At 39.9% G+C, this 14274-nt stretch overlaps 1 protein-coding gene across 2 annotated transcripts in view; it reads right to left on the bottom strand.

Annotated features, from left to right (window-relative positions):
- The window catches only part of RABL6 (RAB, member RAS oncogene family like 6), a 169799-nt gene that overhangs the window by 21473 nt on the left and 134052 nt on the right, over window positions 1-14274 (bottom strand). For both annotated transcript variants that reach the window (XM_053695822.1, XM_053695821.1), the window contains exons 13-14: window positions 6756-6987; window positions 1638-1806 (exon numbers count right to left, since the gene is read on the bottom strand). In XM_053695822.1, coding sequence (XP_053551797.1) covers window positions 1638-1806; window positions 6756-6987 — 401 coding nt within the window. The remainder of the gene's footprint in view (window positions 1-1637; window positions 1807-6755; window positions 6988-14274) is intronic.

Here is a 14274-nt window from a genome sequence, read left to right on the forward strand (position 1 = left end):
ATATAAGGCGTGGGAAAGCTGCTGTACACTGTATATAAGGTGTGGGAAAGCTGCAGTACACTGTATATAAGGCATGGGAAAGCTGCAGTACACTGTATATAAGGCGTGGGAAAGCTGCAGTACACTGTATATAAGGAATGAGAAAGCTGCAGTAGACTGTATATAAGGTGTGGGAAAGCTGCAGTACACTGTATATAAGGCGTGGGAAAGCTGCAGTACACTGTATATAAGGCGTGGGAAAGCTGCAGACATGAAACCCAGATAGTTTCTTTTATGATTCAGATAGAGCATACAATTCCAAACAACTTTCTAATTTACTTCTATTATCAAATTTTCTTCGTTATTTTGCAGGAACCTCAGGAGCGTGCACGTGTCTAGAACACTATATGGCAGCAGTTTTGCAAGAAATTTATATATTTGCAAGAGCACTAGAGGGCAGCACTATTTCCTGCCATGCAGTGCTACAGATGCCTACCTAGGTATTTCTTCAACACAGAATATCAGGGAACAAAGCAAATTTGATTATTTTTTTTAACTGATAGGCTCTGTCTGAATCCCAATAGAAAATGTTTTAAATATGCAGCATGCACTCAGGTCTCTGTAGAGGGAGTGAAAAAAGCAAATGACAGAATACAGCACTACTGGGAGCTAGCTGAACACATCTGGTGAGCCATTGATAAGAAACATATGTGCAGCCAACAAACAGCAGCTAGCTCCCAGTAGTGCACTGCTGCTCCTGAGCCTACCTAGGTATGCTTTTCAACAAAGGGTACAAAATGAAAAAAAAAAAAAAGCTAATTTGATAACAGACATACATAAGCAAGTTGTTTACAATTGCATGCTACAGCTGAATCATGAAAGTTTAATTTTTACTTTAATGTCCCTTTAACTAAACATGAGGACTTTATCTTTAAGTTTAATGTCTCTTTAAAGGGGCATTTAAAGTTACCTTTTGCTGTTGCATCTTAAATATGGCATTTTAAAATGTATTATGCTTTTTGTTTGATATAAAACAGATGTTACTGTACCAAGAAAAAAAAATACTCACTTTGTTTGGCTTGTAAGGTGGCTACATTTAGCCACCAATCAGCAAGCACTACCCAGGTGCTGAAACAAAAATGGGCTGGCTCCTAAGCTTACATAACTGCTTTTCAAATAAAGATACCAAGAGAATAAAGAAAAATTGATAATAGGAGTAAATTAGAAAGTTGCTTAAAATTGCATGCTCTATCTGAATCATGAGAGAAACAAAGGTGAGTTTCATATCTCTTTAAGGAACCTGCTGCACACATACATACTTCCTGCTAGATATTACGCCACAATAAGAAACATATGGTTTTTATTTCACGGAAAACATTTTTTTAAAATATTAGTGTTCAGGATAGAAATTTTAAGCATTTACAGTCCCTTTAAGACCCCAAAATGTACAAAGTGAATATGGATTAGCATGTATACGATTTGCACCTACTCTATATACATTGGTACATAGAGATACTAGAAGTCCAGCAAATGGGAGAACAGCATTAATATTACATTTATTTCCTGTGATTACCATGATAGGCCAATGAGCTATAAAGAGGTTGTGTACGATTACTACAGGATACAATATCCTGACCTATAATGTAAGCTTTGTTTACCTTCCTCGCTGTTCTCCTTTATGGGTTTCTCATCAAAGCCTAACCCAAAAAGGTCTGATTCTTGCCTCATTTTATAGGGAGGTACAGTAGTCTTCAAAGACTGTGGGGGTGGGCATGGTGGGGCATCTTCATCTGAGCTGTCAGATATGTTCAGCACAGGGAATGTGTCCTGTAGATAAAAAAAAATAAAATAAAGGTTTTAGTAGACATGGTTGGAATCTGGGGGCAACGGTGAAGCGGGAGGTGCATGCTGCCCCATGGAATTTTGCGCCGGCTAAAAGGTCAGGCACACATTTGCAAGCACACAGCTAGATTAAATCAAACTCTCTCATTTTGCTTTTAATCAAGCTGCATGCTTGCAAGAGTGTGCCAGGCTTTCTATGTGTTGTGTTAATTTAATTTTGAAATTTCCCCTATGGGCTTTGCACCCAGGCTGGACTGTGGTTAACTGTCTGAGTTACTGAGAGCTGTGCAGCTGCCTGTGCGTGCTGGTGAATACCCAGGGCTGTCAGTTCTGCATTGACATGGGATATGCACCCGGTCCGGTTTGAGAGTGCAGTCCATTTCCATGTTTTGTATGTGCCTAGGAAAATTACAAATGCCTTTGAAATGCAATGGGACAATGCACTCACAGCATATAACTACAATTAAGTACAGCTTTGCAAAATAAACATTTTAAAATCATGTAACATTGTCATATAATTAGCACAATATATAAGATTTTGCAAATCAAGGGCAGTTCAGAGATGCAACCCCTAAAAAGCCTGTTAGATGTAATGTTCCTGCTCTACTTAGCTGTGGCCAATTAAGGAAAGGCATAATAAGCTTATGCTCTGAGCTAACCAATCCCTGTGTAGAATGTCCCATGGTTAGGTAAATTTCAACAAGCAGGTATGGTGGGGCACACGAGCCTTTCTGTAAGTATTTTACAGCAAAAAGCTGAATAAATAATGAATGTATAAAACTTTTATTTTCCTTGATTAAAAAAATGTGCATGGAGATTTAATACTGAGATAAGTGAACCTTATTCTAACATTTTTAAGATCCACAATGCACTGCAACTCCTGAGCAGGACATGGCAGGTGGCCCAATCAGAAATGTCATACATACATAGCTGGAGTTAAACATATACGGCTAGATTATGAGTTTTTGTCGGTAAGGCTTGCGGCTCTAATGCTCCTTTTTTTCCCCACCGCTCCCTTAAGCTAACGCTGGTATTACAGGTTTTTTTAAACCTGGCGTTAGCCGCAAAAAGGTGAGCGTTGAGCAGAATTTAACTCCACCTCTCACCTCAATACCAGCGTTGCTTACAGTAGCGGTAAGCTGGCTAAACGTGCTCGTGCACGATTTCCCCATAGGAAACAATGGGGCTGAGCTGGCTGGAAAAAAACCTAACACCTGCAAAAAAGCAGCGTCCAGCTTCTAACGCAGCCCCATTGTTTCCTATGGGGAAAGAAAAAATATGTCTGCACCTAACACCCTAACATGAACCCAGAGTCTAAACACCCCTAATCTTAAACTTATTAACCCCTAATCTGACGCCCCCGACATCGTCGCCACCTGCATTATACTATTATCCCCTAATCTGACGCTCTGGACACTGCCGCCACCTACATTATAGTTATTAACCCCTAATCTGCCCCCCCAACGTTGCCGCAACTATATTAAATTCATTAACCCCTAATCTGCCGCCGCCAACGTCGCCGCCACTATAATAAAGTTATTAACCCCTAAACCTCAGTCTAACCCTAACACCCCCCTAATTTAAATATAATTTAAATACATCTAAATAAAATAACTACAATTAAATAAATTAATCGTATTTAAAACTAAATACTTACCTGTAAAATAAACCATAAGATAGCTACAATATAACTAATAGTTACATTGTAGCTAGCTTATGATTTATTTTTATTTTACAGGCAACTTTGTATTTATTTTAACTAGGTACAATAGTTATTAAATAGTTATTAACTATTTAATAGCTACCTAGCTAAAATAAGTACAAAATGACCTGTAAAATAAAACCTAACCTAAGTTACAATTACACCTAACACTACACTATCATTAAACTAATTACCTAAACTACCTACAATTAATTACAATTAAATTCAATAAACTAAATTACGGAAACCCCCCCACTAAATTACAGAAAAAAGAATTACAAGAAGTTTAAGCTAATTACACCTAATATAAGCCCCCTAATAAAATAAAAAAGCCCCCCAAAATAATAAAATGCCCTACCCTATACTAAATTACAAATAGCCCTTAAAAGGGCCTTTTGCGGGGCATTGCCCCAAAGTAATCAGCTCTTTCACCTGTAAAAAAAATACAATACCCCCCCAACATTAAAACCCACACAAAAAAATCTGATTGGTTGATTTAATCAGCCAATAGAATGCAAGGTCAATTCTATTGACTGATCCAATCAGCCAATCGGATTGAACTTCAATCCGATTGGCTGATTAAATCAACCAATCAGATTTTTCCTACCTTAATTCCGATTGGCTGATAGAATCCTATCAGCCAATCGGAATTCGAGGGACGCCATCTTGGATGACGTCATTTAAAGGAACCGTCATTCGTCGTTGTGCTGGAAGGATGCTCTGAGCCGGATGTCTTCAAGATGGAGTCGCTCCTCGTCGGATGGATGAAGATAGAAGATGCCGCTTGGATGAAGCCTTCTCCCGGTCCGGATGTCCTCTTCTGCCCGGATAGGATGAAGACTTCTGCCGGTCTGGATGTCCTCTTCTGCCCCATCGGATGAAGACTTCTGGCCGGATCGGATGACCACTTGTGCCCGTCTGGGTGAAGACGGCTCAAGGTAGGGTGATCTTCAATGGGGTAGTGTTAGGTTTTTTTAAGGGGGTATTGGGTGGGTTTTAGAGTAGGGGTGTGTGGGTGGTGGGTTGTAATATTGGGGGGGGTATTGTATTTTCTTTTTACAGGTAAAAGAGCTGATTACTTTGGGGCAATGACCTGCAAAAGGCACTTTTAAGGGCTATTTGTAATTTAGTATAAGGTAGGGCATTTTATTATTTTGGGGGGCTTAGATTAGGTGTAATTAGCTTAAACTTCTTGTAATTTTTTTCCCCTGTAATTTAGTGTTTGTTTTTTTCCGTAATTTAGTTTATTGAATTTAATTGTAATTAATTGTAGGCAGTTTATGTAATTTATTTAATGATAGTGTAGTGTTAGATGTAATTATAACTTAGGTTAGGATTTATTTTACAGGTAATTTTGTACTTATTTTAGCTAGGTAGTTATTAAATAGTTATTAACTATTTAATAACTATTGTACCTAGTTAAAATAAATACAAAGTTGCCTGTGAAATAAATATAAATCCTAAGCTAGCTACAATGTAACTATTAGTTATATTGTAGCTAGCTTAGGGTTTATTTTATCGATAAGTATTTAGTTTTAAATATGAATAATTTATTTAATTTTGTTAAATTTATTTATTTTAATTTAAATTATATTTAAGTTAGGGGGGGTTAGGGTTAGACTTAGGTTTAGGGGTTAATACCTTTAATATAGTAGCGGCGACGTTGGGGTGGCAGATTAGGGGTTAATAAATGTAAGTAGGTGTCGGCGATGTTAGGGCAGGCAGATTAGGGGTTAATAAAATTTAACTAGTGTTTGTGAGGCGGGAGTGCGGCGGTTTAGGGGTTAATACATGTATTAAAGTGACGGCGATGTCCGGTCCGCAGATTAGGGGTTAATAAGTGTAGGTAGGTGGCGGCGACGTTGGGGGCGGCAGATTAGGGGTTAATAAAAATAATGTAGGTGTCGGTGATGTTAGGGGCAGCAGATTAGGGGTTCATAAGTATAATGTAGGTGGCGGCGATGTCCGGTTGGCAGATTAGGGGTTACAAAAAATTATTATAGTGTTTGCGATGTGGGGGGGCCTCGGCTTAGGGGTTAATAGGTAGTTTATGGGTGTTAGTGTACTTTGTAGCACTTTAGTGAAGAGTTTTATGTTCCGGCGTTAGCCCATAAAACTCTTAACTACTGACTTAAATGCGGTAGAAGTCTTGACAGGAGAGGGTCTACCGCTCACTTCTTCCAAGACTCGCAATACCAGCGTAATGCAAGTCCCATAGAAAAGATAGGATACGCAATTGACGTAAGGGGATTTGCGGTAGCCTCGAGTCATGGAAGAAAAGTGAGCGGTACACCTGTACCTGTGAGACTCGTAATACCAGCGGGCGGTAAAAAGCAGCGTTGGGACCTCTCAACGCTGCTTTTTAAGGCTAACGCCAAACTCGTAATCTAGGCGATAGTTATAACAGATGAACATAAATTACCAGAGATTATTAGTATAAAAATAAAATGCTCTAACAAATTAAAGGGATATGAAACCCAAAATGTTTATTTCATGATTCAGATGGAGACTGCAATTTAAAACAACTTATCAGTTTATTCCTATTATCAACTTTGCTTCATACTCTTTGTATCCTTTGTTGAAGGAGCAAAATTATACTACTGGGAACACATCGGTAAACCATTGATTATAGGTATTTATGTGCAGCCACTAATCAGCAAATGGTTCCTCTAGTTATGCTAAGGATTCCAAGAGATATTAGAAATATGATAAAAGAAGTAAATTGGAAAGTTGTTTAAAATTGTATGCTCTATATAAATAATTTTTTTAGGTTTCATGTCCCTTTAAGGACTCCATTAAAAAAATATATTTTATAGCATTTATTATAGAAACTGTAGGAAAATAAGTAAATATTCTCGTTACCATTCAAATAATTAAAAAACAGAACTTTGCACACCACGTTTTGTCTGCTTTTTACAAAATATATAAAACATTTATATATCAGTATAAGATTTGTGATACTGACCCCTCTCTAGTTCACTGGTTTTCAAACGTGTCCTTAGGCCTCCCCAACAGGCCAGGTTTTCTGTAATACCTTAGATGAGAGCAGGTAAAATAACCAAGTTTATTATTCAGATGATTATTTCACCTGTGCTCCATTTCAGATATCCACAAAATGTGGCCTGTTAGGGAGACTGAGGACAGGTTTGAAAACTAGCGCCCTAGTTATTAGAAAATTTGTATACATGGGTCATTGCCAGATGAGTACACGTTAAATGTAATATTTTCTAACCTTTGTCTTCTTAACTTTACTCGAATTGTCGCTATCAAAATCTGGGTCGTCCATGACAAACGAGAGCATCTGAGTGGCTATTGGTCCCTCCTGATCACTTTCAATCTCTTCCTCTTGAGCCGCTGGTTTATCTTTCTTTGCTTTAGTTGCAGTTTGTACCTTGGTACCAGGAAGGAGCTGGGATTGGTTGCTTTTCTCTTGAAATTTTGAAGGACCAGTTACATTTGTTTTCCTAAAAAAATGAAATGAAATATATTTAGTGACTGAGAAGGTGATAAAGATATTAGTATTGGCATTAACCCCTTCACTGCTGAGCCATATCACACCCTGTTTTTAGTTGTTTACATTTAGAAAAAAAAAATTACTTTTTTTTTCTGAGGTACCAACACAAATCATACCTTGTTTTTTTTTTAAAGCAAATTAGATACATTTTAAAATTACACAAAGCTCTGATTTCCCAGATAAACGGCTTAACCCAGTGACAATGTAAACATGTTTCTACCCCCTCCTGTCTAAACAAAAGTTATAACAAAAATCATCCTATAAAGAATTTCACAAAATATATTTTTACATTCACTCAGTTCTTCCATTTATTAGTTTGATACCTAACATTTCGTATTTGTTTGGGGAAACATGGCTCTCTCAGCCCTAAAGTCAACCCCACCACAAAATGAGGCTAGCGGACGCTGCCAGATTATCATTACTACTATAAATAAATGACACCCCTGATCTGAATTGTGGGACCTCACTATTTCAAATATGAGGTCTTGTAATATATTCCTATGGTTAAAGGGGGTAATAAAGGCCTCTTCAAAATCACCAGAACACAGAACCAGTGCGGAGAGGTATTTGATGTTGCTATGGCAACTAGCTAGGACACAGGATCACTCATTTGAAAGAGGAGGAAAGTCTCAAATTTGCCTATTTATTATGGAGGGAAACATAGGGGATACCCCACCCCCTGATGATGTTCCATATGCCTATGGTCCTGTCAGGTGTTCACTGTTGCCATGGTTATCAGCCGATAGGCACAAGGGCATGTGACCCCTCCTTTGAAATAGAGGCCTTGAGTAGTGCTAATTTTTGGGCTGGGCTGTGTGTGGTTAACATTAGCAATTAAGCACTGCATTGTAAAATATCTACATACAAAGTAAATGTTTAAAAAAGCATTTTAAATTTCAAGTTTCAGGATTTTGCAATCAAGGACAAAACCCTTGAAAGCCCTTGAGCAGATTGATCCTATCTCATCTGCTGCGACCAATCAGATGTTAGTTGTAAATATGAAGTATGGCAAATTTACCTCAGTTTACAGCATATAACACAGGTAAAGCTAAAAGGATGGGCCTTGTATGTGTTACCAATGGGGTATAAAAAGGAGTTAAAATTAATTATATGGTTCATTACAGCTTGTTTTAACATATATTGGGGCCACAATACCTCAATTAGTTGTTAGAAAATAAATAATGTTACCTTTAAACATGCATGATGCAAGTCAGTCTCAATTTGCACAGTTACCTTAATGGTAAACCAGACAAAATAAATAATGAACGCGCACTGCGTTTATCAGACCTAAACATTTTTAGCAAATATAGTAATTTTTACTTCAAATTAACTATTCAAAATATTACTATGAAATGTGCTACATGCTTTGAATAGGTCCAGTGTAAAAATTAGTAGTGAACAGTGAATACCAGTGACTGAGAGCCGCTACACTTAAAAGTCCATCTTTAATTTTAAACATAGTAACGCCATAGATGTCTATTATAAGGCTAAACAGCCAAGATCAATATCCTACGCGTTTCGCCCCAGACTGCAGAGCACTTCATCAGGGGTTTCTACCATAACCTACTTCTAGCATTTATGAGAGTAAATATTAACCCCTAGGTGATTCTCACGGAAACTGGACATCTACTTTCAGGTAGATTCAAAACGTTCTGTATCATATTTTAAACAAATTTGCTTACAATGTGTATCAATGTGCTTCAAGATATAAAGGTATTTTCATACTTATTTATAAAAAAACACACACACAAAAGGAATAAGCATCAGTTAATCCAAGCTTGAAAACCATACAAATGCTTGCAGTTTCTCCCCAGGGACGTTTTATTGGGTGCACCGACCAGCTAATTTTAATTAACACCCAGCTCAAAAATGTAAGCCAGTGTTAAAGGGACAGTCAACACTAAAATTGTTATTGTTTAAAAAGTTAAATAGCACATTTACTACGTATTTCCCAGCTGTGCACAACCAGCATTGTTATATTGATATACTTTATAGCATTTAAACCTCTAAATTTCTGACCGTTTCTAAGCTAATACAGACAGCCTCTTATCACATGCTTTTTATTAGCTTTTCACAACAGGAAACTGTTAGTTCATGTGGGCCATATAGATAACATTGTGCTCTCTCCTGTGGAGTTTTGCACAACACAGTTAAAATTTCAGTAGATATTAAATAAAAAGTCATGTGATCTGGGGGCTGTCAAAAGAGGATTAGAAACAGAGGTTAAAAATATATTAATATAACCATGTTTGTCTGTGCAAAACTGGGGAATGGGTAAATAAAGGGATTATCTATCTTTTTAAACAATAAAAAAATTGAGTTGACTGTCCCTTTAAATGGACACTGTAGTCACAAAATAAATCAATGCGGGCGGACAACTCCAGTTGGAAGGTGGCGACTTTTGTACGAGATGCGCATGCGCAAGATAGGAAACGTAATTGAATACGTCACTGAGCCGATATTCTATTGGAAATGCGCATGCGTGATTGTCAATACATTAGGGGTAATGTCGGCATTTGTGTCGCAATCTGCGTATGCACGAAAAGACAAATCCATTTGCACATGCTTAGGTTGCCGAAATCGCATTATAATTATATCCAAATACTGGCAATTCGATTTGAATTTGAGGTATACAGTGTACGGCCCATATCTGAGGGCTGGATGAAATGATGTCATGCGGGTAAAATAAAACTATATTTTATAAAGATATTGAGCACCGTTTCATGAAAAAACTGAATTTATGCTTACCTGATAAATTTCTTTCTCTTGCGATGTATCGAGTCCACGGATTCATCCAATACTTGTGGGATATTCTCCTTCCTAACAGGAAGTGGCAAAGAGAGCACCCACAGCAGAGCTGTCTATATAGCTCCTCCCTTAGCTCCACCCCCCAGTCATTCGACCGAAGGCTAGGAAGAAAAAGGAGAAACTATAGGGTGCAGAGGTGACTGAAGTTTTTTAAATAAAAATATACTACCTGTCTTAAACAGACAGGGCGGGCCGTGGACTCGATACATCGCAAGAGAAAGACATTTATCAGGTAAGCATAAATTCTGTTTTCTCTTGCAAGATGTATCGAGTCCACGGATTCATCCAATACTTGTGGGATACCAATACCAAAGCTTTAGGACACGGATGAAGGGAGGGACAAGACAGGTACCTAGACGGAAGGCACCACTGCCTGTAGAAACTTTCTCCCAAAAATAACTTCCGAAGAAGCAAAAGTATCAAATTTGGAAAATTTGGAAAAAGTATGAAGCGAAGACCAAGTCGCCGCCTTACAAATCTGTTCAACAGAAGCCTCATTTTTAAAAGCCCATGTGGAAGCCACTGCTCTAGTAGAATGAGCAGTAATTCTTTCAGGAGGCTGCTGGTCAGCAGTCTCATAAGCTAAATGGTTAATGCCGTAGCCTTTTGACCTCTACGCTTACCAGAATAGACAACAAACAATGAAGATGTTTGACGAAAATCTTTAGTTGCTTGTAAGTAAAACTTTAAAGCATGAACCACATCAAGATTGTGCAACAGACGTTCCTTCTTGGAAGAAGGATTAGGACACAGAGAAGGAACAACAATTTCCTGATTGATATTCCTATTAGAAACAACCTTAGGAAGGAATCCAGGTTTGGTACGCAAAACCACATTATCTGCATGGAAAACAAGATAAGATGAGTCACACTGTAAAGCAGATAACTCAGAAACTCTTTGAGCCGAAGAGATAGCTACTAAAAACAGAACCTTCCAAGATAGAAGCTTAATATCTATGGAATGCATAGGTCCAAACGGAACCCCTTGAAGAACTTTAAGAACTAAGTTTAAGCTCCATGGCGGAGCAACAGGTTTGAATACAGGCTTGATTCTGACTAAAGCCTGACTAAACGCCTGAACGTCTGGGATATCTGCCAGAGGTTTGTGTAAATAATAGACAAAGCAGATATTTGTCCTTTTAAGGAGCTAGCTGATAATCCCTTCTCCAATCCTTCTTGGAGAAAAGACAATATTCTAGGAATCCTAATCTTACTCCATGAGTAACCCTTGGATTCACACCAATAAAGATATTTTCGCCATATCTTATGATAGATTTTCCTGGTGACAGGCTTTCTAGCCTGAATCAGGGTAACAATGACCGACTCAGAGAAACCACGCTTTGATAAAATCAGGCGTTCAATCTCCAAGCAGTCAGACACAGAGAAATTAGATTTGGATGCTTGAATGGACCTTGGATTAGAAGGTCCTGCCTCATCGGCAGAGTCCACGGTGGAACAGATGACATGTCCACCAGATCTGCATACCAAGTCCTGCGTGGTCACGCAGGTGCTATCAAAATCACTGAAGCTCTCTCCTGCTTGATTCTGGCAACCAGACGTGGAAGGAGAGGAAACGGTGGGAATACATAGGCCAGGTTGAAGGACCAGGGCACTGCTAGAGCATCTATCAGTACTGCCTGGGGATCCCGGGACCTGGACCCGTAACAAGGAAGCTTGGCGTTCTGACGGGACGCCATCAGATCTAATTCTGGTGTGCCCCATAGCTGAGTCAGCTGGGCAAATACTTCCGGATTGAGCTCCCACTCCCCCGGATGGAAAGTCTGGCGACTTAGGAAATCCGCCTCCCAGTTCTCTATCCCTGGGATATGGATTGCTGAAAGATGGCAGGAGTGAGTTTCCGCGCATGGAATTATTTTGGTCACCTCCATCATCGCTAGAGAACTCCGTGTTCCTCCTTGATGATTGATATAAGCTACAGTCGTGATGTTGTCCGACTGAAATCTGATGAATTTGGCCGCAGCTAGCTGAGGCCACGCCTGAAGCACATTGAATATCGCTCTCAGTTTTAGAATGTTTATAGGGAGGAGAGTTTCCTCCCGAGACCAAAAGCCCTGTGCTTTCAGGGAGTTCCAGACTGCACCTCAACCCAGCAGGCTGGCATCTGTCGTTACTATGAGCCACTCTGGCCTGCTGAAACACATTCCCTGAGACAGGTGGTCCTGAGACAACCACCAGAGAAGAGAATCTCTGGTCTCCTGATCCAGATGTATTTGAGGAGATAAATCTGCATAATCCCATTCCACTGTTCGAGCATGCATAGTTGCAGTGGTCTGAGGTGTAGGCAGGCAAAAGGAACTATGTCCATTGCCACTACCATAAGTCCGATTACCTCCATACACTGAGCCACTGATGGCCGAGGAATGGAATGAAGAGCTCGGCAGGTGGTTATGAGTTTTGATTTTCTGACCTCCGTCAGAAATATTTTCATTTCTACCGAGTCTATCAGAGTCCCTAGGAAGGAAACTCTTGTGAGAGGGACGAGAGAACTCTTTTTTATGTTCACCTTCCACCCATGAGATCTCAGAAAAGCCAACTCTAGTCCGTGTGAGACTTGGCAAGCTGGAAAGTCGACGCTTGAATTAAGATGTCGTCTAGATAATGCGCCACTGATATGCCCCGCGGTCTTAGAACCGCCAAAGGAACCCGAAGGGAAGGGCCACAAACTGGTAATGCCTGTCCAGAAAGGCGAATCTGAGGAATTGATGATGATCTCTGTGAATAGGAATGTGCAGATACGCATCCTTTAAGTCCACGGTAGTCATATATTGACCCTCCTGGATCAGAGGCAGAATAGTCCGAATAGTCTCCATCTTGAATGATGGTGCTCTGAGGAATTTGTTTAGAATTTTGAGATCCAAGATCGGTCTGAAAGTTCCGTCTTTTTTGGGAACCACAAACAGGTTGGAGTAAAAACCTAGCCCTTGTTCCGCTCTTGGAACTTGGCGGATCACTCAGAACGCCTCTCTCTTTGTCTGGTTTGCAGACAATTGAGAAATGTGCAATCTCCCCTTTGGGGGGGAGTCTTTGAAGTCCAGAAGATATCCCTGGGACACAATTTCTAAAGCCCAGGAATCGTGAACATCTCTTGCCCAAGCCTGAGCGAAGAGAGAGAGTCTGCCCCTACTAGATTTGGTCCCGGATCGGGGGCTACCCCTTCATGCTGTCTTGGAGGCAGCTGCAGGCTTCTTGGCCTGTTTACCCTTGTTCCAAGCCTGGTTAGGTCTCCAGACTGACTTGGATTGGGTAAAATTCCCCTCTTGCTTTGCAGCAGGGGAAGCTGAAGTGGGACCACCCTTGAAGTTCCGAAAGGAACAAAAATTATTTTGTTTGGTCCTCATTTTATTTGTTTTAGGTCCTCATTGGTCTTTCCCTCCAGTGATGTCTGAAATAATCTCTTTCAGTTCAGGCCCGAATAGGGTCTTACCTTTGAAAGGGATGTTCAAAAGTTTAGATTTTGATGACACATCAGCAGACCAGGACTTAAGCCATAACGCCCTGCGCGCTAAAATGGCAAAACCTGAATTCTTTGCCGCTAATTTAGCCAGTTGAAAAGTGGCATCTGTAATGAAAGAATTAGCCAGCTTAAGGGCCTTAATTCTATCCATAATATCCTCTAATAGGGTCTCCACCTGAAGAGCCTCTTCTAGAGCCTCGAACCAGAAAGCAGCTGCAGTAGTTACAGGAACAATGCACGCAATAGGTTGGAGAAGAAAACCTTGATGAACAAAAATTTTCTTTAGGAGACCCTCTAATTTTTTATCCATAGGATCTTTGAAAGCACAACTGTCTTCGATAGGTATAGTTGTACGCTTGGCGAGAGTAGAAATAGCTCCCTCCACCTTAGGAACCGTCTGCCACAAGTCCCGCATAGTGTCAGATATGGGAAACATTTTCTTAAAAACAGGAGGGGGAGCGAACGGTATACCTGGTCTATCCCACTCCTTAGTAACAATATTTGCAATCCTCTTAGGGACTGGAAAAACATCAGTGTAAACAGGAACCTCTAAGTATTTGTCCATTTTACACAATTTCTCTGGGACCACTATAGGGTCACAATCATCCAGATTCGCTAATACCTCCCTGAGCAACAAGCGGAGGTGTTCAAGCTTAAATTTAAAGGCCGTCATATCAGAATCTGACTGAGGGAGCATCTTCCCTGAATCAGAATTCTCTCCCTCAGATAGCAAATCCCTTACCCCTACTTCAGAACATTGTGAGGGTATATCGGATACGGCTACTAAAGCATCAGAAGGCTCAGCATTTGTTCTTACCCAGAGCTGTCAAGCTTTCCTTATAACCCAGGCAGTTTAGATAAAACCTCTGTGAGGGTTGTATTCATAACTGTGGCCATGTCTTGTAAAGTAAACGAAGTCGACGCACTAGAGGTACTTGGCGTCACTTGTGCGGAC

This window comes from Bombina bombina, chromosome 12 (genome assembly GCF_027579735.1).
Source record: "Bombina bombina isolate aBomBom1 chromosome 12, aBomBom1.pri, whole genome shotgun sequence".
Classification (NCBI taxonomy): Eukaryota; Metazoa; Chordata; class Amphibia; order Anura; family Bombinatoridae; genus Bombina; species Bombina bombina.